At 33.6% G+C, this 21,138-nt stretch overlaps 1 protein-coding gene across 1 annotated transcript; it reads right to left on the bottom strand.

Moving 5' to 3' along the window:
- Positions 1-2,668: 2,668 nt before the first annotated feature.
- LOC132740042 (E3 ubiquitin-protein ligase mib1-like) lies at positions 2,669-20,738 on the bottom strand. The gene is made up of 14 exons (XM_060727897.1): positions 20,369-20,738; positions 18,678-18,849; positions 18,143-18,287; positions 17,389-17,478; positions 16,694-16,760; positions 12,780-12,913; positions 12,403-12,479; positions 10,942-11,152; positions 9,960-10,107; positions 7,410-7,549; positions 5,348-5,455; positions 4,231-4,428; positions 3,001-3,152; positions 2,669-2,696 (listed from the first exon to the last, which is right to left on the bottom strand). Exons 1-14 carry the CDS (start codon positions 20,613-20,615, stop codon positions 2,669-2,671), a joined length of 1,917 nt encoding a protein of 638 aa, XP_060583880.1. The 5' UTR covers positions 20,616-20,738.
- Positions 20,739-21,138: the final 400 nt, after the last annotated feature.

A 21,138-nucleotide genomic window follows, 5' to 3' on the forward strand; every position in this document is an offset into this window, starting at 1 on the left:
CTGCGTATTTTACATAGAAACAAAATTTTGTACGGTATATCTGGGACAGAAAGATACTTTTCATTTTTAGTCCCAATTTCTTAAAATCATACCATATCATATCACCATTTCTAATTTTGATAAACAGTGAAACAAAAACAAATTGCCAAGCGCCGGCATTTTTCTCAAATTGACATGCAGGGAAAGTATTGCCCCAAAGGTTATTTCTTTTTCACCTTATCATCTTTATTTTCCTAATGTTTTTAAACCATCTCAATCATGCTTTACGCAAGTTTAACTCCAGGAACATCATTTCCATTGAGAGAAATGTGAATAAAAGTATTCGTAACCATTACATGTTGTATAATCTACATGTAGATTAACCAGTTTCCTTGTCCGAAAGTTATCGATATGTGGCTATTTTTAGAACAGGTCTCTTATCAGTGACGTATACGATGCTTATCTCAGATCGTTCCCTATTAAATAAATTTCTCGATTATAACAATCAAATACAGCTTGATTATAACAATCAAATACAGTAAATTCACAAATTTCATAAATCATAACACTTGGGCTAAAAAAGAACAACACAGACTATGTGTGGTAAAGTTTTGGCGGGAATACCGCTAGGATTCAGTATGTATATATATATATATATATATATAGACCTGCTACTGAAAATCATGTAAAGAAAATGGAAACCAGGCACTTTATTTCAAGTGGGTACCAGCTATTTCACTTTGAGAGTACACTAATTAGAAACACACACTTCATATGCCAATCAAATTAAATTGAGCGAAGATGTGAAGTCAGTTCAGAGGTGAAAGGTCAAATTGATGAGAAACATCCATTAAAGTTATATGAGGATACAAGGATACGTTTCTGGTTAAAATGTATTTTTTATGAGAATTGCCGACTTTCCTACCCTGATGATACAATGATGGATATTTAAGAAATGATGATTGATGATGATGGTTTTTATCTTTAAAAGATGATAATTAATAAACATAATGAAAATGATGATGATGATTATAAAAATAGGAGTGAAAATGCTGATAATAATGATGTTTGATTGGGTTTAAAGTCTCACTGGCACAGTATAAGTCATATGGCAATGTTCCAGCTTGACTAGTGGAGGAAGACCTCAGGCCCCCTTCTGTGTATTATTTCAGGCACAAACAAGCACTGAGTATAACCAACGTTCCATAAGCTAGCTGGATAGCTTCCTCTTATGAAAGAATCCTGTCAGGATTCAAATCGAACCCACAGCGGTGAGGGCCAAATAATGATGCAAATAATGATGATAATAACAATGATGATGAAAACAACAATATACTGATGATCATTGTTATGATGATGATGATGACAACAACAATGATGATAAGAATAGTTTAAAATGTAAACAAGTTTCACCCTAAAATAAGGCAATAGAAAGGTAACGCCTATGATTATGATTATAATTATGGTGTTTTCAAACAACAATAAAATATTGATGCAAATAAAAGAGAAGGATATTTTTTAAATATACGGATTCAAGTTCACCATGATAATAACTACTAGATTCATTATCGATCTTATAATAAATGTTTGTTAAACATGCAATATTTATATCCAAATTGTACAGGAGGTCTGTATTTCATACTGTAAAAGAGATAATAGACATTTAAAACCTCCATGAATTGAGTATCAACTTACTAAAAAGGTTAAATACACCTACTATTGATAACCCTTTGCCTAATATTAGATTTTTCAAATATTTTCACACCATCAAGTGTATCTGAGGTTAAAAACTTAAATTGGCTGAAATGATTAAATCAAATTGTTACATTATACTGTTATATCAAAAAGGAAATAAATTCGAACTTTCAGACGCAAAATTTTATCGTCTAAAGATGAAACTTGGATATATTTTCATTATGTTTTGGCACTCTTGATAAATCTTTTTTTAAATTTTAAGTCACTGATACTCATCTACGGTGTGTCAAAGATAAACACACGAGAGATAATTAAAATTGATAAACATGAAAGATTAACATGAGTTTATCATTAAACAAACGAGGTGCAAATGTCTTTCTGTAGATTAACACTACTTGTTTGACATTTACTGGAAACATATCAAAGACGCAGATTTTTGCGAAGGTACATTTAAATACCGAACATGTTTTGAATGGATGCCAATTCATGAGGTAAGAATGGTAAAATACAAGAGCATGCTACAAACTGCGTAATTTCTAAGCATTGTGTGCTAAGACAATAGACTGTCACAATCATTTTTATTTATGTGTGAATTTACCACACACATTATTCCCCAAAGTCGAACCCAAATGGAAAAGTGATCTAACTCTTCTGTCAGGATGATTTTTCCCAAACATTTCCCAAATATTATTCAAATTTGCAGCAGGGTTATATAAGTCTTAATTTTGTTTGTAATTAAACATGGTTGAAATGATAATTCTAGCATTTCGTTAAAATAACTGAAAAGGAAGGCGAGTTCAAACTTAAAGGTCACCTTTGACTCTGTCATGTATTCTTAATTAAATGGAGAAAACCACTCATGAGAAATCCATAAATTACAAAATGCAACAAAATGAAGGGCAATACTTTTTTTAAAAAATGCCATCTTCTTTATATCAGTAAGTACGAACACCATACCACTGTTGTTTGAGTAATACTTTTAAAACTGTAAACATTAGTCACTCACTGGGGGTGACAAATTTCTGAACACATTAATATAATATGAGGTATAATGTCATATCATCTATCAAGGCTGATATATTGTCTGCATTATCAGGTAAAAATTTTATGCATATACTGACCAACCTGTGCTCAAGTCATAATTACTTTTAAAATCTTACTAACCTAAATGTTTAGCACCAAACAATTTTGTATTGCAAGGCATATTTACTAAAACCATAAATTCAATTCTTTTCATAATGGTCTGAAGAATTGCCTATAGGGAAATGTTTGATTGTACACAAATGTACCGGACAACATGCAATCCACACTTCATGCGGCACTTACCTGGGATTTCCTCGGAGCGCAGCATGGTGTAGAGCATTAAACCCGTTGTTATTCGTGATTGTCAGGTCAGCGTGGAACTCAAGAAGCAGCGATATCATGTCATCACGTTTTTTACTGATGGCATCATGAAGTGGCGTGTCACCTTCAGAATCCTACATAGTAATGATATCACCATATGTTGATGTAAAATATCAGTCAATACAACAACAATCTATTTGATTATTTTGGTTTTTCTCTTCGGTCTTAAATTACTTCCACTACAACATTAGTTAGATCACATAGTCACTTTCTGACCTTCACTGGTAGAGGTTGACATCCTAAGCTTTTTTGTGCATTATATGAGTAGAAAGCAGTAGAAACACCAAGCTTCAGTAAGGTATCTAAATTATTCACTTGAAAGAATTAGCTTGAATGGGGAAATATAAATATCAGAAAGCAATTGCCATGACATGTTACCATGATACATAGAAATAATTTTAGTTCATAAATACATTTATATCTCAAAAATGTTAGGAATTTTACAATGTGAGAACTCTTTACCAAGCTTTACCAATAATTACATATACAGATTACAAGAATAAGAAATATCTATCTAGGTTTTAAAGGATAAACTTTTTTTGAAAATTAAACCGTAATGAAATTACGGTAAGGTTTTATCAGACAATTCAAGACTTTCTAAAAACCTGAAAATTATCAAGCATCAAATGGAACTTTACTTATCAGTTATAATATTATATAAGTTTTGGAAGGGTTAAATCAATTAAAGGGAAGCAACTTCAAATTATATATTAACATCTTTTTGGAAAATTTTCCGATACTGTACATTTCATATCACCTCTTGACTGCTATAAACATGAAGCAAAAAGGTTTTTTTCAGAAATGTGTTTAATTGGTTGGGTTTAAAGCCACACTAGTGTATCAAGGTCAAAAGGCACCTTTCTGGCTTCATTTAGACTGGATGCCTAGAGATACCTCTAAGTGCATAAATTTCAGACACCAACAGGTAAACTGGCTAAATAGCGTCCTTTCATGGAAATTGAATACACATTGCAATAAAAGATTAAAATAATCTACAGCAATGAATGAATGAGGGCAAATGAGTGAGAGACAGCATTCTTACTATCCCTACTATGCAAACCTCTATTAAGCAAGTAGTTAAACAATTTAAGGGAAGTAACTCAAAATACCCAAAATCACTGAATCTGAACATTTGTGAATTAAAAAACATACTTGTAAACTAGGATGACATCCAATCTCCAGCAAGGCTTTCACAACACCTATATGACCTTTATTGACCCCTATATGTAGTGGTGTCTGGCGACGTTTGTTACGTGCATTAAGATCGGCACCTCCACGATGCAAGAGTTCAATAACTGCTGGCTCGTCACCGAAAGCAGCATGGTGTACTGCTCTATCGCCATCTTTATCCTGTATAAAAGATAATATACATATATATCATCTGACATAGACCACTTGACAAGAGAAGGGGTGACCTCTTTCTGTCCCTAGATATATACAATGTATTATAGCAATAATTGTGTGATTTTTTTTCTTTAAAACATACCAAGTTAATTTATATATAGAGAATATTGGATGAGTGTAGATTTAATAATCTATTAAATGAGTTGAATAAAATCATGTTATGCGGGCCTCTGGTGAGTATAACTTTGTTATATTCAGTGAGTTCAATATAGTATTGAACCTACACGAATATGATATTTCTAGTAATTACATATCTGAAATAAGAACAGTTTACAGTGAAAAAGAGTCATTTTTAAATGACCTGCCTATAGTGTGATTAGTGCGACTTTATATAGCACAAATGACGTCATTTCAAAGTATTATTACACTAGTGTAATATTATTTTTATTTAATGCCTTTATAACATTCCTATACCCTGGTTTATGTGATGATTATATATATTAGCTACAGTGATTCTATATAATCTCGACTAAACCTTGAACAAGTATCATTAAGTGAATCAAGAAGTATCCATTAAGTGGTTTGAAATTTGTTACTGAAACATATGCTGCAGTTTGATATTATTATGGGTTTTATACAAAAACTTCTACAGGGAACTGAATTAAAAATGAAACAAACTTGAATTTTTTATTCTTGTTTTTTTCTCTCTCTTTAATTTCTTTTTGTTGGACTTTACTTCACACAGACACAGTACAGGTCATATGGTGACATTCCAGCTTTACTGGTAGAGGAAGACCTTAGGTGCCCCTCTGTGCATTATTCCAGGCACAAACCATATATTTTTTATTTATTTATTACCAATGTATAACAGATTTTATATGAACGTATTATAAATTTAGATCTTCATAACTCTCAACAATCATACCTCAATTTCCATGTCAAGGTCATACTTCATAAGAACTTTAATAACATCAACATGGCCATTCTGTGAAGCAGCCTGTAGAGCTGTATGTCCTGCAAATACTCCATTTACCTAAAGTAACACAAACAAATTATTACCTCAGACATCTATTTCAGAAGCCAAATGAATGTGACACAAACTATAGAAGTTTATAATAATATATCATTCATAACAGATTGTATTTTTTTAACATATAATTTTTTTTAAAGTATCTCTTTGCATATTGTTTCATTTTAAGTCCCCTGTTGATCTATGTAAGAATTAATTTTTCATCTTTTTATATTTTTGGACCTCAGGGGGAGCTCCTTAGAATGCGAGAAAAAATCATGCAACATATGAAACTGCATAGGTCTTACATCTAATATCACTGCTTTAAAAGCAAAGAGAGTTTGTTTTTTTCCCGAAATTTTAAAGAAATAAAAGATTTTGACATATATTTGCAGCCTTGCATTTACAAAATCTTTAAAACTGTTACTCAGTAACTAAATGATTACTTTAATGGAGTTTTTCATTCTTCTGTATGACAAATTTCTGTAACAGGTGTTAAACATATGTACAATGTTTATTTTATATAAATCAATAGTTCAGACTTGCAACTGCAGCATTATTATACAAGTATATCAAAAGCTTTTCTCAACGACAAAAAGTCTTTTTAAAAAAAACTGTATTATCAAGCAAGTCCCATTTATGTTAACTATTAATATCAAATCACAAATGGGGCTGCATTTCATGGAATGTCCTAAGTGTAGCCAAGCTGCCTAAGTCAAAGGACGCAAATCAAATTGTAGGACTTACTGAAGACCCTTTTAATAAACATTTTTTATCTTTAGTCAAAGACATGAGATTTTAATAAAATTCACCTTTCTGAAAAACAAATGCACATTCTTTAATTTGCAATGTTCTTCTGCATGGCTATTTAGTTATATGGCAGTCCTTAGTTATGACATTTTCTTTGAAATGCAAAACTGTTCTTTTTTTTAACAAGTTTTAATTGGCGTCTGCAATAAAATTCATATGATCTCTTTCCAGCTTTAATATTGGTTGAGAAAGAATACCAGCAGATGCTACTATGCATAATTAACACTTGCTGGTACATGAGAAGATCAAAAACCTTAAATCAGCTGCTTCACACCTCTGCCAGGACTCAAACTAATAGAAGAAAAGGATCAACAACTTTACTCACTCCGGGCATCAAGGCTGACAAATGTATTTTACCATTTACAGTTATACCTAAATCAGATGTTTCACTACAGGACTTTTTTCCAGGATTTTGGGAACATGACCAATACCTTGGGAATAGGGAATTTCAGCGATGTTTTCTTAAAGATTGGGAGAAAATCATGAATAAAAGTTTGCAGAGAATAAATGAATGCAAACAATCACTGTCTAGAATGGCATCTTCAAACATTTAAGCACTATAACAGTGAAGAAGCACTTATTTTCATAGATTTTATAATTTTTTATTCAATATTTTTATTTTGTAACTTTCAATTGGGAATTTTTTCCTGTGGATTGGGAAAATAATATACATGTTCTAATTTTAATTGGGAATATGTCCGAATAACGGCTAGAAAATAAGCAAAAACAATCCCAGCACTATGAGCATTTAGCAAAGGTAAAATCCCCTGCAAATATTTATAGACCACCGGTTACATATAGTATTGAGCCGTGTCACAACAAAACCAACTTAGTGCGTTTGCGACCAGCATGGATCCAGACCAGCCTGCGCATCCGTGCAGTCTGATCAGGATCCATGCTGTTCGCTTACAAACCCTATAACTAGTAGAGAAACTGATAGCGAACAGCATGGATCCTGATCAGACTGCGCTGATGCGCAGGCTGGTCTGGATCCATGCTGGTCGCAAACACACTATGTTGGTTTTGTCGTGACGCGGCTCTATTGTTCTGTTACATCCCTTTATTATACACTTAGTTTTAAATGACCATGCTTCTCTCAAACATAAAGAAAACCCTGCTAAATGTTTCACACCAATGTTAGGTTTTTAAACAAGCAACCACTACTTACATTAACTGTAGCATCAGATCTTTGAAGAATCTCATCTACTTTTGAAGAGTCACCGTTTGCCGCAGCTTTCACCAGTTCTTCGTTCACGTCACCAGATACATGTGTCTCAAATAGTTTCTTTAATAATGCACTAAGCCTCTCTGAATTCATACAATGTTTCATACAATGTTATAATAAGTATTTAAATGCACTATTATACAAATATACATAGCACTTACTAGCAAACTGCAAAAATTATAGAAGTAGGTATAATGTTTCGAAAGCAATAAAATGTGTTTATTTGCAGCTAACTTTTTGAACAGACTCTATCATTAATACTTGACAGTTTGGTACTTGTAACTAGGGTGGAGAGGTGGTCCAGTGGTATTCAGGTATTAAGGTATCTGTCTCTAATCCTGGGACTGTAGGTTCAAGCCCAACTGGGAACAAAACTATGATTCCCTATATGAAATCAGCACTGACTAAGTCAGGGAAACTGAACAAGAGGGCCATGATGGCCCTGAGGTCGCTCACCTGTATATAGCCCCCCCCCCCCCCCCCCCCGCGCCAATTTTTACCCAAAGGGCTTTTATTTGTTTATTTGAACAGACTTGGTAGACACCCATAAGAAGATGTTTCATGCTAAACATCTAAGTTCTAGCTCATTGAGTTTTTAAAAGAAGATTTTTTAAGTTTTTACTATACACATATAGTTTAAAAACAATGAAACCCTGGGCTGGGCCAGTTTTCACCCCCGGACTTTTATTTGAACAAACTTTGTAGATATTTACTTAAAGATGTTTCATGCTTAATATCTAAACTCTAGCTATTTGGGTTTTTTCAAAGAAGATTTTTAAGTTTTTGCTATACATATATATAGGGAAAATAAATGACCCCCGGGGCGGGCCAGTTTTGACCCCAGGGCTTTTATTTGAACATACTTGGTAGACACCCATTAGAACATGTTTCATGCTAAATATCTTAGATCTAGCTCTTTGGGTTCTTTAAAAGTAGATTTTTTAAGTTTTTACTATATGCATATAGGGAAAATCAATGACCCCCTGGGGCGGGGCCAATTTTGACCCCAGGGCTTTTATTTGAACAAACTTGGTAGACATTCATTAGAAGATGTTTCATGCTTAATATCTAAGCTCTAGCTCTTACGGTTCTTTAAAAGAAGATTTTTTAAGTTTTTACTATATGCATATAGGGAAAAATCAATGACCCCCCGGGGGGGCCAATTTTAACCCCAGGGCTTTTATTTGAACAAACTTGGTAGACATTCATTAGAAGATGTTTCATGCTTAATATCTAAGCTCTAGCTCTTACGGTTCTTTAAAAGAAGATTTTTTAAGTTTTTACTATATGCATATAGGGAAAATCAATGACCCCCCGGGGGGGGGCCAATTTTAACCCCAGGGCTTTTATTTGAACAAACTTGGTAGACACTCACTAGAAGATGTTTCATGCTAAATATCTTAGCTCTAGCTTTTTGGGTTCTGTAAAAGAGAATTTTTTAAGTTTTTACTATATGCATATAGGGAAAATCTATGACCCCCTGGGGCAGGGCCAATTTTGACCCCAGGGCTTTTATTTGAACAAACTTGGTAGACATTAACTAGAAGATGTTTCGTGCCAATTATTTAAGCTCTAGCTTTTTCAGTTTTTTTTACAAGAAGATTTTTTAAGTTTTTACTATATGCATATAGGGAAAATCAATGACCCCCCCGGGGAGGGGCCAATTTTGACTCCAGGGCTTTTATTTGAACAAACTTAGTAGACACTCACTAGAAGATGTTTCAGGCCAAATATCTTAGCTCTAGCTCTTTGGGTTCTTTAAAAGAAGATTTTTTAAGTTTTTACTATATGCATATAGGGAAAATCTATGACCCCCTGGGGCGGGGCCAATTTTGACCCCAGGGCTTTTATTTGAACAAACTTGGTAGACACTCATCAGAAGATGTTTCATGCCAAATATCTAAGCTCTAGCTTTTAGGGTTGTTTAAAAGAAGATATTTAAAGATTTTTCTTTCGGTTGCCATGGCAACCAGAGTTCTGCATGGAATTAAATTCTTTGAACAATTTTTAAAGGTGACCACCAAAGGAACATTCCTGTGAAGTTTGGATGAAATTGGCTCAGCGGTTTATGAGGAGATGTCATTTAAAGCAAAAGTTTACGGACGGACGGACGGACGGACGGACGGACGGACGACGGACGGACGCCGGACGAAAAGCGATCACAAAAGCTCACCCTGTCACAAAGTGACAGGTGAGCTAAAAATGGCCATTAGACCTCATGTCCAAGATAAATTGTCACAGAAAACTTTTGCCTTGCCTGAGGATCTTATCACTGACCCCTGGGATAACAAATCTGATATTCTACCTATTGAGCTAAGCAGGTTGACATAGGAAACCAACTCAGAGGAAATGCAAGAATGCTTAATGTTTTCTTCACAATTAAGTTATCGTAAATATATTATACAAACAACAATCAGATGCTTGAATAAATAGGTTGGTCATAACTCTCCAAGTGTCATAACTTTTTAGACTTAAAGACAAAAAATAAACTACCTCCGGATGAGTTCCCTATGGCTGCACCATCAGATGAAGCTACTTTTGTTACAGCTGCAGGATTATATGTCCATGATGTACCACAAACTTCTACCTTCAAATCATTGTCATGATACACTTGCTGTACACGACCAATTTTACCCAATGTCTGAAAAAAAGACGAGAAATATTAGCATTTTTAACATTTAACGTTCATAAATGACTATAACAGACTTGTTTAGACTTTGAAACAGACTTTTATTTCTGTGTTGTTGTTGTTTGCTTTTTTTAAATACCAAAAGGCTAAAAATATATAATTGAGTAGCCTGCAGGATAGAGTCTAGTTCAGGGATCACTATTTTTGTGTGTGTGTTTGTTGTGAAAGATATACTGCCTTTCCATTTATTGATCACAAAATAAAAGAATACAAAAGAGAGGTTGTCCATTTTATTTTCAATTTTTCTATTTTTTCATTTGAAATCAGCAGATCACAGCAATGAACATAAAAGCGGTAGTTCTCAAAAATGAACAGTCTTGCAAAATGAAACTTTGTTGAGCACTGAAATTGACCTAACAATTATCCCATAAGTGCTCAATCTTTTAACTGTCTTCGGAGATATTTTTACACTTTTAATAAGATCTGCAGAGCAAGCATTTAGCTTATTTGTCTAGTCAGGAATGATATTAGTGACAAAATAATCTTTCTTTATTGATCAATATAGTGTCATTGAATATTAAAGGGAGATAATTTAATGCTTTTCCTATAATTACTGGACAGACAAATGAACAAAATGCCTGTGCCCTGTAAAAATTAAACTTCTAAATATAACAATAAATATATAGACAGTTTTACAAAAGGAGGAAGATCAAAGAAGCCCATTCACCTTTTTCCCCTAAGCTTGCCAGATGTCTTCCTCACAAGACAAAATCTGAACCTCCTGTGTTAAATTCAATCACACAAACATGCATGTTAAATTAAAAGAAAAGATTTAACATAACTTACAGGCATCATAGCTTCGGCCCACTCTCCATGCCCTCGTTGAAGGACTTTAATTCTCTCCACATCGTTCAGTATCTGTACAAGATCTCCTACTGCAAACTGTGGAGTGGCTGTCGAGCCCGTGGCTCCGAGGTTAGTGCCGTTCTCGCTAGTGGCTGAGTTTGTACTACTAGGCGTGCTTACTTTGGTCAATACAGCCGGGTTAAACGTCCATCTAAAATGATATAAAAATTCTTTGAAGGAATGGTAGACATTATATAATTCTATACACATTTTTTATTTCGAGTTTTGAAAACATATTAATTGACCAGGGTTTGAGGTTGTAAAGGAGTTTTCTCAGCTCAGACTCACATCTCAGGTACTGTAAGTAATTGGTAAGAAATATGCGCACAATAAACACTGGCCAATAAAAATCCAGAACTTTGAGACGAAGCTCAGAAAATAGTTTTATAAACATGAGGCCTGACGATATGGAGATTAACAAATATTACAGGTGGATAAAGACAGTACAGTCCTCTTTGAGCATTATTTCAGACAGGAGTGAGCACTTAAAAGGAACCATTCACCATTTAATAAACCAGTTGACATGTAAAACTTCAGCATCCCTGGGCTGTGGCAAGATTCAAGTACATAACTATATGCTGCAATTGACTTGTAGCAAGCAACTTTAACCAAATGACAACGGAAAGCCAAAGTTTACAAAAATATCTATGTACCGTTCAAATTATCACACATAAAACTCTCTTTTTTTCTTCTAAAAAAAAAACAGACCTGCAATTTTTGATACAAGACTTTTTGAACTTACTTAACCTTTATGAGGTCTTTTTTAAACTTTTTAATAACACAGATTATCTAAGGGAAGTAATACTTCTTAATAAACTGACGCATCTTATTCCTCCTAAATTCTGAAATATTGCTTATAAACTGTCCATTTCAATCTTCAAAGATATCATCTCAAAAATTTAAGTTCATCAGTCAACAGTACAGAACCATAAATGATACAGTACAGTTTATTCTTAGTAAATAAAAATTTCAAGCATGGTTAAAACATTTCATTAAATATCATTTCATTTTTTTTTTCATTGTAGCTCTAGTGACCTACTTACACATCAGACTGGAACCATTTATACATTTGTATAACTTCTGTAGCAGGGAAGGCCTACTTAGGTTGATTTCTGTGAAGTTTGGTCAAAACCCACCTTGTGGTTTAGGAGGACATGTTCCTTAAAGAAATTGCCGATAATGGTAGTTAACAAGCACATTGGGCTCAGGTGAACTAAAACAACATAGTTTTGTAAACTTCAGCAGAGGGGGAAATTATTTGCTCTACATCTCAGAAAAGGATAGTCGAATATTGCCTCATATCTACTTCTGAGGAAAGGACAGCCGAATATATTGCCATAAAATTTGCAGAAAAACAACAATTGATACTGCCAACCTGTGATACAAGAATGATTGTCTCACCTATTTCCACTAGAATATGATACAACAATATCATGATCTTCATCAATACCAACCACTGTCCCTGTCTGTCCTAAACACTGTAATATATGATAAAATTTAGTTATACAATATACCAGGTAGAGGTTTTTTTTAGTATTTATTGGAAAACTTAATTTTACCAAAATATGAATGTAAACAGCTATTTTCCTAAAAAAATTTCCCAAGTTTTTTGTTGTTTATTTACTTAGTATCTAGAGTATTAAACATAACATTTTCTCTGTGTATTCCAAAATGTTTCTTTTACTTTAAAAAAAAGACTATATAGCAATTATCAGTACATTGTGTATTTTCAGATATCAAATTTGAGCATAATATATCCTAAAAGACAGCAAACTTACTTCAAACATTCCATCTGCCCATCCACCATGACCATGTTGGAGAGACTGAACTATTTCAAAGTCTAAATCTACATTAACCTGATCACCAATTGCAAGACCACCAGGACCTGATCTTGATCCTGGACCTTGTTCACCTGTAAGTATAGTGATTCATTGATATTAAAGGGACTCAACTGAGGTTTTTTCAACATGAATGGACTGGAAATAATTTCCGAGATTAATGTTCCATTTGATTGTGCTGTAAACAAATACTCTGTGTACAAAATTTTAGATCATTCGCTTATTCCATTTTTTCAGAATAATTATTCTAATTTTGAAAAAGGCCTAAAATTTAAAAGGGTTGCAAATTGCAATGCTTTTAACTCAAATCGGGCTTAAAATAGCACAAAATATCATTTTCAATTTATTTCAAGTATATTTTTTTGATTATCACTTACATATGTTTCTGTTTGAAGTGCACAGATTGATCTATATAAGAAATTCAAATGTTATAATTTAAGGCTTTTGGACCTCAGTGGAGTCCCTTTAACAAACATGCTTATAACATAATTGCCACGAATATATTCAAATTTTTTAAACACAATGTCTCCAATTCCCATTAAAAAGCTATTGATATTAACTATTCTAACATGGTTTCCACCACTTTCTAATTAAACTAGAACTATCACTAAATGTGATTAATACCCCCACAAGTCTGCTTCGGAAATGAGGATGTTAGTAGTAATAGAATACCTTGTAAAAGAATTGAAATATAGGGTTATGGTTGTGGGCAATTAAAGATAATTGTGGTTCATGTATGTTGCATTTCCTTTCAATGTGGTTGGCCATTGATGAAGTTTAATTGAATTACTCTGTAATAAGTCCAGAAAGACAAAGAAAAAGAACAAAGGGCAATAACTCTATAAATACTGAAGATAGAGTTATAGTTCTTGTGCACTGCACTTCCTCTTATTGTGCTTGACCATTGTATGAAGTTGTTTTGAATTCCAACCAGTACGTTTTGAGTTATGCTCCGGACAAGGAAAAGTATCAAAGGGCAGTAACTCTGTATTTTGTCAAAATGGAGTTATGGCTCTTGTGCACTGCACTTTCTTTTAATGTCCTTGACAACTGTATGAAGTTGTACTGAATTCCAAACAGTAGTTTTCAAGTTATGCTCTGGACAAGGAAAAGTAACAAAGGGCAATAACTCTGTAATTAGTCAAGATGGAGTTATGGTTCTTGTGCACTGCACTTCCCCTTATTGTGCTTGACGATTGTATGAAGTTGTACTGAATTCCAAACAGTAGTTTTCAAGTTATGCTCTGGACAAGGAAAAGTAACAAAGGGCAGTAACTCTGTAATTAGTCAAGATGGAGTTATGGTTCTTATGCACTGCACTTCCTCTCAATGTGCTTGACCATTGTATGAAGTTATAATGAATTCCAACAATTAGTCTTCAAGTTATGGTCCGGACAAAAGAAAGCAATGGAAAAGTAACAAAGGGCAATAACTCTGTAATTAGTCAAGATGGAGTTATGGTTCTTGTGCACTGCACTTCCCCTTATTGTGCTTGACGATTGTATGAAGTTGTACTGAATTCCAACCAGTAGTTTTAAAGTCATGCTCTGGACAAGGAAAAGTAACAAAGGGCAGTAACTCTGTAATTAGTCAAGATAGAGTTATGGTTCTTATGCACTGCACTTCCTCTCAATGTGCTTGACCATTGTATGAAGTTATAATGAATTCCAACAATTAGTCTTCAAGTTATGGTCCGGACAAAAGAAAGCAATGGAAAAGTAACAAAGGGCAATAACTCTGTAATTAGTCAAGATGGAGTTATGGTTCTTGTGCACTGCACTTCCCCTTATTGTGTTTGACCATTGTATGAAGTTGTTTTGAATTCCAACCAGTAGTTTTAAAGTCATGCTCTGGACAAGGAAAAGAAACAAAGGGCAGTAACTCTGTAATAAGTCAAGATGGAGTTATGGTTCTTGTGCACTGCACTTCCTCTCAATGTGCTGGACCATTGTATGAAGTTATAATGAATTCCAACAATTAGTCTTCAAGTAATGGTCCGGACAAAAGAAACCAATGGAAAAGTAACAAAGGGCAGTAACTCTGTAATTACTTTAGATAGAGTTGTGGTTCTTATGCACTGCACTTCCTCTCAATGTGCTTGACCATTGAATGTAGTTATATTGAATTCCAACCATTAGTCTTCAAGTTATGGTCCTGACAAAAAAAAAAGCAATGGAAAAGCAACAAAGGGCAATAACACTGTAATTAATTTAGATAGAGTTATGGTTCTTGTGCACTGCACTTCCCCTTATTGTGTTTGACAATTGTATGAAGTTGTTTTGAATTCCAATCAGTAGTTTTCAAGTTATGCCCCGGACAAGGAAAAGTAACAAAGGGCAATAACTCTGTAATTAGTCAAGATAGAGTTATGTTTCTTACGCACTGCACTTCCTCTCAATGTGCTTGACCATTGTATGTGGTTATATTAAATTCCAACCATTAGTCTTCAAGTTATGCTCCGGACAAGGAAAATGCAACGGACAAAAAAAAGCAATGGAAAACCAACAAAGGGCAATAACTCTGTAATTACTTTAGATAGAGTTATGGTTCTTGTACACTGCACTTCCCCTTATTGTGTTTGACAATTGTATGAAGTTGTTTTGAATTCCAACCAGTAGTTTTCAAGTTATGCCCCGGACAAGGAAAAGTAACAAAGGGCAATAACTCTGTAATTAGTCAAGATAGAGTTATGGTTCTTGTGCACTGCACTTCCTCTCAATGTGCTTGACCTTTGTATGTAGTTATATTGAATTCCAACCATTAGTTTTCAAGTTATGCTCCGGACAAGGAAAATGCAACGGACGTTTGGACCGACCTACCGACCGACCGACCGCCCGACCACCGGGTGACTCCTATATACCCCCCCAACTTCGTTTTTGGGGGTATAAAAACTTTCAAATGTGTTAAGAATAATGTATGGTCTTTAGAAAAGAACGTTGACATGTAGCACATTGTCAAACATCAAGTACACTACTGCTTGGCTGAATGTTGTTCAACAATTTTCACAAATTATTTTTCTATGAGCATTGTCATTGGCTTTTTTGTCAATTTTTAATCAAAAGAATGAAAAATGTTTGAGCATAACTAATGCTATACAACAGTTTCTTTTGCAAAAGAGCTCAAAATATTTAATCACATCATCTTAATATCAGTGGCAGAAAAGTGGCATACAAATGATTCATTTGCACATAGTTTGCACGGTCGTGCCATGCCATTTTTGCAAACTGTAAATAGTGGGACAGGAATGGATAAGCTTCAAATATCAATATTAATTTTGAAAGTATTGTTGTATGATATTACACAGTACAAATTCAGGTGTGCAGTAAAGTAGATGGGTTAAACAAATACATATATATGTATTTCTTTATATTTTCAAGGAAAGTAATGAACAGAATATTAAAGGGACTCAACCAAGGTATTTTGGCATGACCCAGCTGGAAATAAATTTTCGGAATTAATGTTCCATTTGTTAAAATGATGTAAGTCTTGACAAATAACTTTTGTGCAAAAATTTCATCTCGTTTGCTCACTTTTTTTCAGAATCATTATTCTAATCAGGAAAAATAACCCTGAACTGAAGATTTTTCACTCTAATGGGGCTACTAAACCACACAAATACGATTCTAAATTTATAACAGTATATTTCCTAATTCTCTTTTACATATCTTTTTATTCAAATGTCCCTCTTTATCCATGTCTTTTTTATTCTTTTGGACATCAGTGGAGCTACTAATGTTGTATTGATTCCATATAAAAGTTAATATCAACCTTCCTTTCTGATATTACTGTTATGCTTAGAACTTGAATAATAAAATTTCACAAGTTGCTGAAATGAACTTGAAAATATTACATACCTAAACATGGTAAATGATCTCGGTACACTGTACCACCTTTGGCATCTGTAACAACCTTGAGGTCTGACTATAAAATAACAAAAATGATATACCATGTAAAACAATATATAAATATCTATGTAGTGATATGGGGACTATGTTAAGTATCATATAAAACAGCTGCTAGCTGGTAGTATCAACTTACTATGTGCATGGCACAACATACATAAATTAGTTAGGAATTTCTATCTTACTTGTAACATATTTTTACAGTAATATCTGGAGTTTTCAAGAAAGATTTTCTCTTGATATCTAACACACATTATGACATGGATAAAGAAAACAGACTAAAAAGTTATAAAACATTCATGAACATAAAATTCAACTGCTAGGTTTATCCCCCAAAGACTACTTGTGCAACCTGCTTTCCAAAAATATGCAGCTACCATTCTTCCAATAGTTCTTATAATATTGGTAGCTAGATTTTTGTATTTTGATATTGAAATCCCTTAAAATTTGAATGAACTGTTCCAAATCCACAGCAGGATAAATCCATTATGAAAATTCAGCAAGGTAAGCCTTAAGATTAATCAGACATAAACTGTATACATGTATATGATTTTAACTGATCATTTTAAATAATAACTGAAAGTACATGTTTGAAAAACTTTTCCAGGTCTTTGCAAAGTTTACATATACATTTGTATGATACCTACCATTCCCTCAAAGCCTACTCTATAGAGATTCTTGGCTACATTGTCCCACAGCACATACGCTGCACTTCTTGGACTTGCTGCACTCCAGTCCTGAAAAGCAAAATTATTTGAACTTTCATTCAATCATTCAAATGATTCCGTTGTTTTTGTCAAAGTCAATATATATAAGTTACTTGATTTACATATATATATATGTACACTGAATATTACGTTGACGTTATCGCCTTTTTTTCATTTCTGACGAAGACATATTAAAGTCGAAACTAGCAGAATGTGTTGTCTGGATTTTTTACAATATTGTAATATTGTAATACTTTAATTCTTTAGTCTATATTGGCCATGTGCATGTACTTTCACTTACAAGGGCTGATATCTCTTAAGTATTATGTGACAAGAAATCAGCCCCTACACCCACCTTTTTAGTGTTTTTTTTTCTATAATAATTTCCAGTAATGGTCATGTATTCTAATGAACTTAATAAGTATGTCTTTATTTTTGCTAATTTATACAGATTTCATTAAATCTATGATGCCTAAATGTCTGTAAAATTACTCTGATTTCATACAATCTATGTATGCCTGCATTTCAGATACTTTACCAAGATTTCATTAAATCTATGTACATATATGCCTGTATTTTTGTTACTTTACCCAGATGTCATTAAATATATTTAATATATATAAACCTTTATTTCAGTTACTTTACACCTATGTCTAGGCATTCCTGTTATTTTACCAAATATTTCATATACTACCTGGATTTCTGTGACTTTGCCTCGCCTTCCATTCCCGCCATCTTGGTCCTCCCATTGCCAGTCTACACCTCGAATAACTCTTGCACCAGGGAAAATTCCTCGAACTGTGATCTTTTTACTTTTGCGTCTCGAGTCAACACATATCCTGTTAAACAAAAATATTCTACTTATGAAATCATATTATGCCAAAAAATAATTCATCTTGTATTTTAGTAATGGATAATAGGATGCTTGGTTTTATATACATGTATGTGAACTAACATTTCCTATTGAATTAATCATATATCTTATTTATGAATTGTTTATAGAGTAAAGTCTCTTATAAGTCCAACCGTGGCCGGTTGTTGTAATTTGTTATATATGTATTTTTCCTATATTGTACATAACACAATGTCACTCTTATAAAACCTACCTACCTACTTTTCAGCTCCCAAGCCTCCAGATGAATAACTATTACTCCAAAGATTAACATTAGAAAACATATATTTCTTCAAATTTGAGTTTCATAGGACAAACTTTAAAATGAAAAATGTACCTTTCATTTCCAGGGGTTATGATCCTGTAAAAACGATGTCGAAGATTATGCTTGTCTGCATGATAGCACACAGAACACAGATCATAATTGGTACATTCAGCACATTTCCAGCGAATTCCAAATATTGGTTGCTGTCTACAAGTATCACACATTGTTCCTTCATGCTTGATACCTATATAAATATAGAGAAATGTTTTGTCAAGAAAATATGAATAATAATTATGAAACTATAAATAACATTACACTGACTGTTTGCATTGGATGTCGCTGTAATAGCAATACATTTATACAGTAATATTTTTTATGAATTAATTTTTTATAAACAAAATTTTGTCAAAATGAAGTTAGTATTTGGACAAATTTGTAGGAAAATGTTTCAATTTAAAACCTAGGTCACTAACATTTTAGTACTAGTAAGTGTTGCAGCGTAAAAGATAAACAAAATCCTGCAAGAATAAATTAAATGCCATATAAAATGCAATGAGGATTCAAAACAAAATATCTAAATTCCTTTTAAGTCTTTAGAGTAGAAAATTCTTCACAGCAAATATATGATTTAATCATTTATATATAAATATTAACATATGTAAACTCCTGCAAAAGTTTTTGGTGAGTTATTTTGGTAACTGCACAAACACAATTTTTCAGATTGAAGGAAATCATAAAGGTGTTTTGATTGAGAACAAAAACTGTGCATAGAAATTCGACTGACACCTATTGTAGTATATAGTAAGTGAAAAATGTAAAATAAAAAAAGAGGGGAATAATGCTTTTTACCCTGCCATTGATTTTCATGTTAATTTTTATCAAATTTTTATCTGATTCACCCCCTCGTAATCTTTGCCTACTTTCATATTATTTTCTGGATAGTAATTTTGATAATGTTGATCAAAGAAATTATTTTATGATAATTCTACCATTATAGACAAGACAAATAAGTGTCTGAACACCTGTAATGACTTCACAGTGATAATCCTAGCCTGAAATCAATGAGAGAAAAAAATCTCCCTTCCAAAAAATCAATGAGATCTAATCTGTATTTGTGCAACTGCTTTTCAATGAGTATCAAAGACGCTGCTGAGACTTTTAACTAGATGTCCTGTTGTGTATTAATTTATGCATGTAAATTTGCATGGTTGGTGTGGCATTGCATGCAGTTACTAACAAATATGGCAAGACTAATTCTGGGTGTAAGATTTTAAACATGACAAGTATCTCATTAATTATGCTCAATTCATTGCAATGTTTACATTGCATAATGCAGATCTCGAGGCACTTTGTTCAATGGAGCTGCATATCATGTCACATAAATGTGTTAATTGCAGCCAATTATCAGCAGTAACTGTTATCATCAATTTAGTTCTAAGTTATGTCAAGGATTTAATTTATTGACAAAAGCTCTGCGATACGAAAAGATCTGTACATGCGGTAAGTTCTGTACATGCGGTAAATAAAAATGCGCCACAGTTGATTTTGCTATATGATGTTCAAACTCGGCAAAGTTCAGAAAGTTTAGGTGACTTAGTATGTACAGCTCTAATTAGGCTAGTAAATACGGCAATTTTCCAAAGATTAATATACTATATTTCCACACACACATGAAAACTGTGCGATTTTGTCAATTTCTTAGTGAGAATATCGCTGAAGCGCGGTGTTGGCAAAACCCTGAGTTCATGTCAGTCAGACAGTACCTGTAGGTGCGCTATCAAGAATTCTTAGATCATAGGCGCCTGCACATCTATAGTTAGCTGCTGTCCCGTTGTCCCATACAACCACAACCTCTTCTGGGCTTTCAAAGTTTCTTACAGTGCCAATATGACCCTCTCCCCCATCCTGTTTACCCCACTTCCAGTCAGGACCCCGGATAACCCTTGCTCCGACTCCCTCCATCATATTCACCCGAACCACACGGTTCGAACCTGCCGCAGCAGGTTCCATTACGTTTAAATCCAGCTTGAAAGGCTTTAATTATGATTCAGGAAGAGAAAAACTACAAAAATGTGTAAAGTGACATTTCTCATGACAGGATGGTTATTGTTGTCTCGTCGAATATCGTATTTCGCGAGAAGTGTGCTCGATTTTCTTTGTAAAATATTTAAGTCACCGAACTAAATTACGCGGTAGTTGTCGTTATCCTGACAAATTATTCCAAAAAAAAATTATGAAAGTTAGTTAACTTTAAAAAAAAGTCTCAACGAAGGGGCACCTGAGGTAGCAAAGGCTGAAAATTACCATGTGGCCTCTGTCTTGGTGCTACGTAGAACTGAATGACAGACTGATCTCCCCCTTTCATGACGATTCTTCCCAAAACCATTTCCTCCCCTGACAGAAAATGCAGACGACAGTATAATCTTTACCCCCCCCCCCCCCCCCGCAAAAAAGAAATAGTATTGTTTGGTTTAAACATATTTATTTAAGCTCGATTCCGAAACAAGTTCTTGCAATTTATATTAATCACAGA

This window comes from Ruditapes philippinarum, unplaced genomic scaffold, assembly GCF_026571515.1.
Source record: "Ruditapes philippinarum isolate M1 unplaced genomic scaffold, ASM2657151v2 ctg7421_1_1_1_1, whole genome shotgun sequence".
NCBI lineage: Eukaryota > Metazoa > Mollusca > Bivalvia > Venerida > Veneridae > Ruditapes > Ruditapes philippinarum.

Bases quoted from the DNA above. Each gene is read 5' to 3' on its own strand.
- LOC132740042 (XM_060727897.1), bottom strand. From the start codon at position 20,615: ATGGAACCTGCTGCGGCAGGTTCGAACCGTGTGGTTCGGGTGAATATG. The intron at 18,288-18,677 runs GTACATTTTTCA...TTTGTTTAACAG, and splicing joins ATAACCCCTGGAAATGAAAG to GATATGTGTTGACTCGAGAC. The intron at 11,153-12,402 runs GTGAGACAATCA...ATATCATTTTAG, and splicing joins TCATATTCTAGTGGAAATAG to ATGGACGTTTAACCCGGCTG.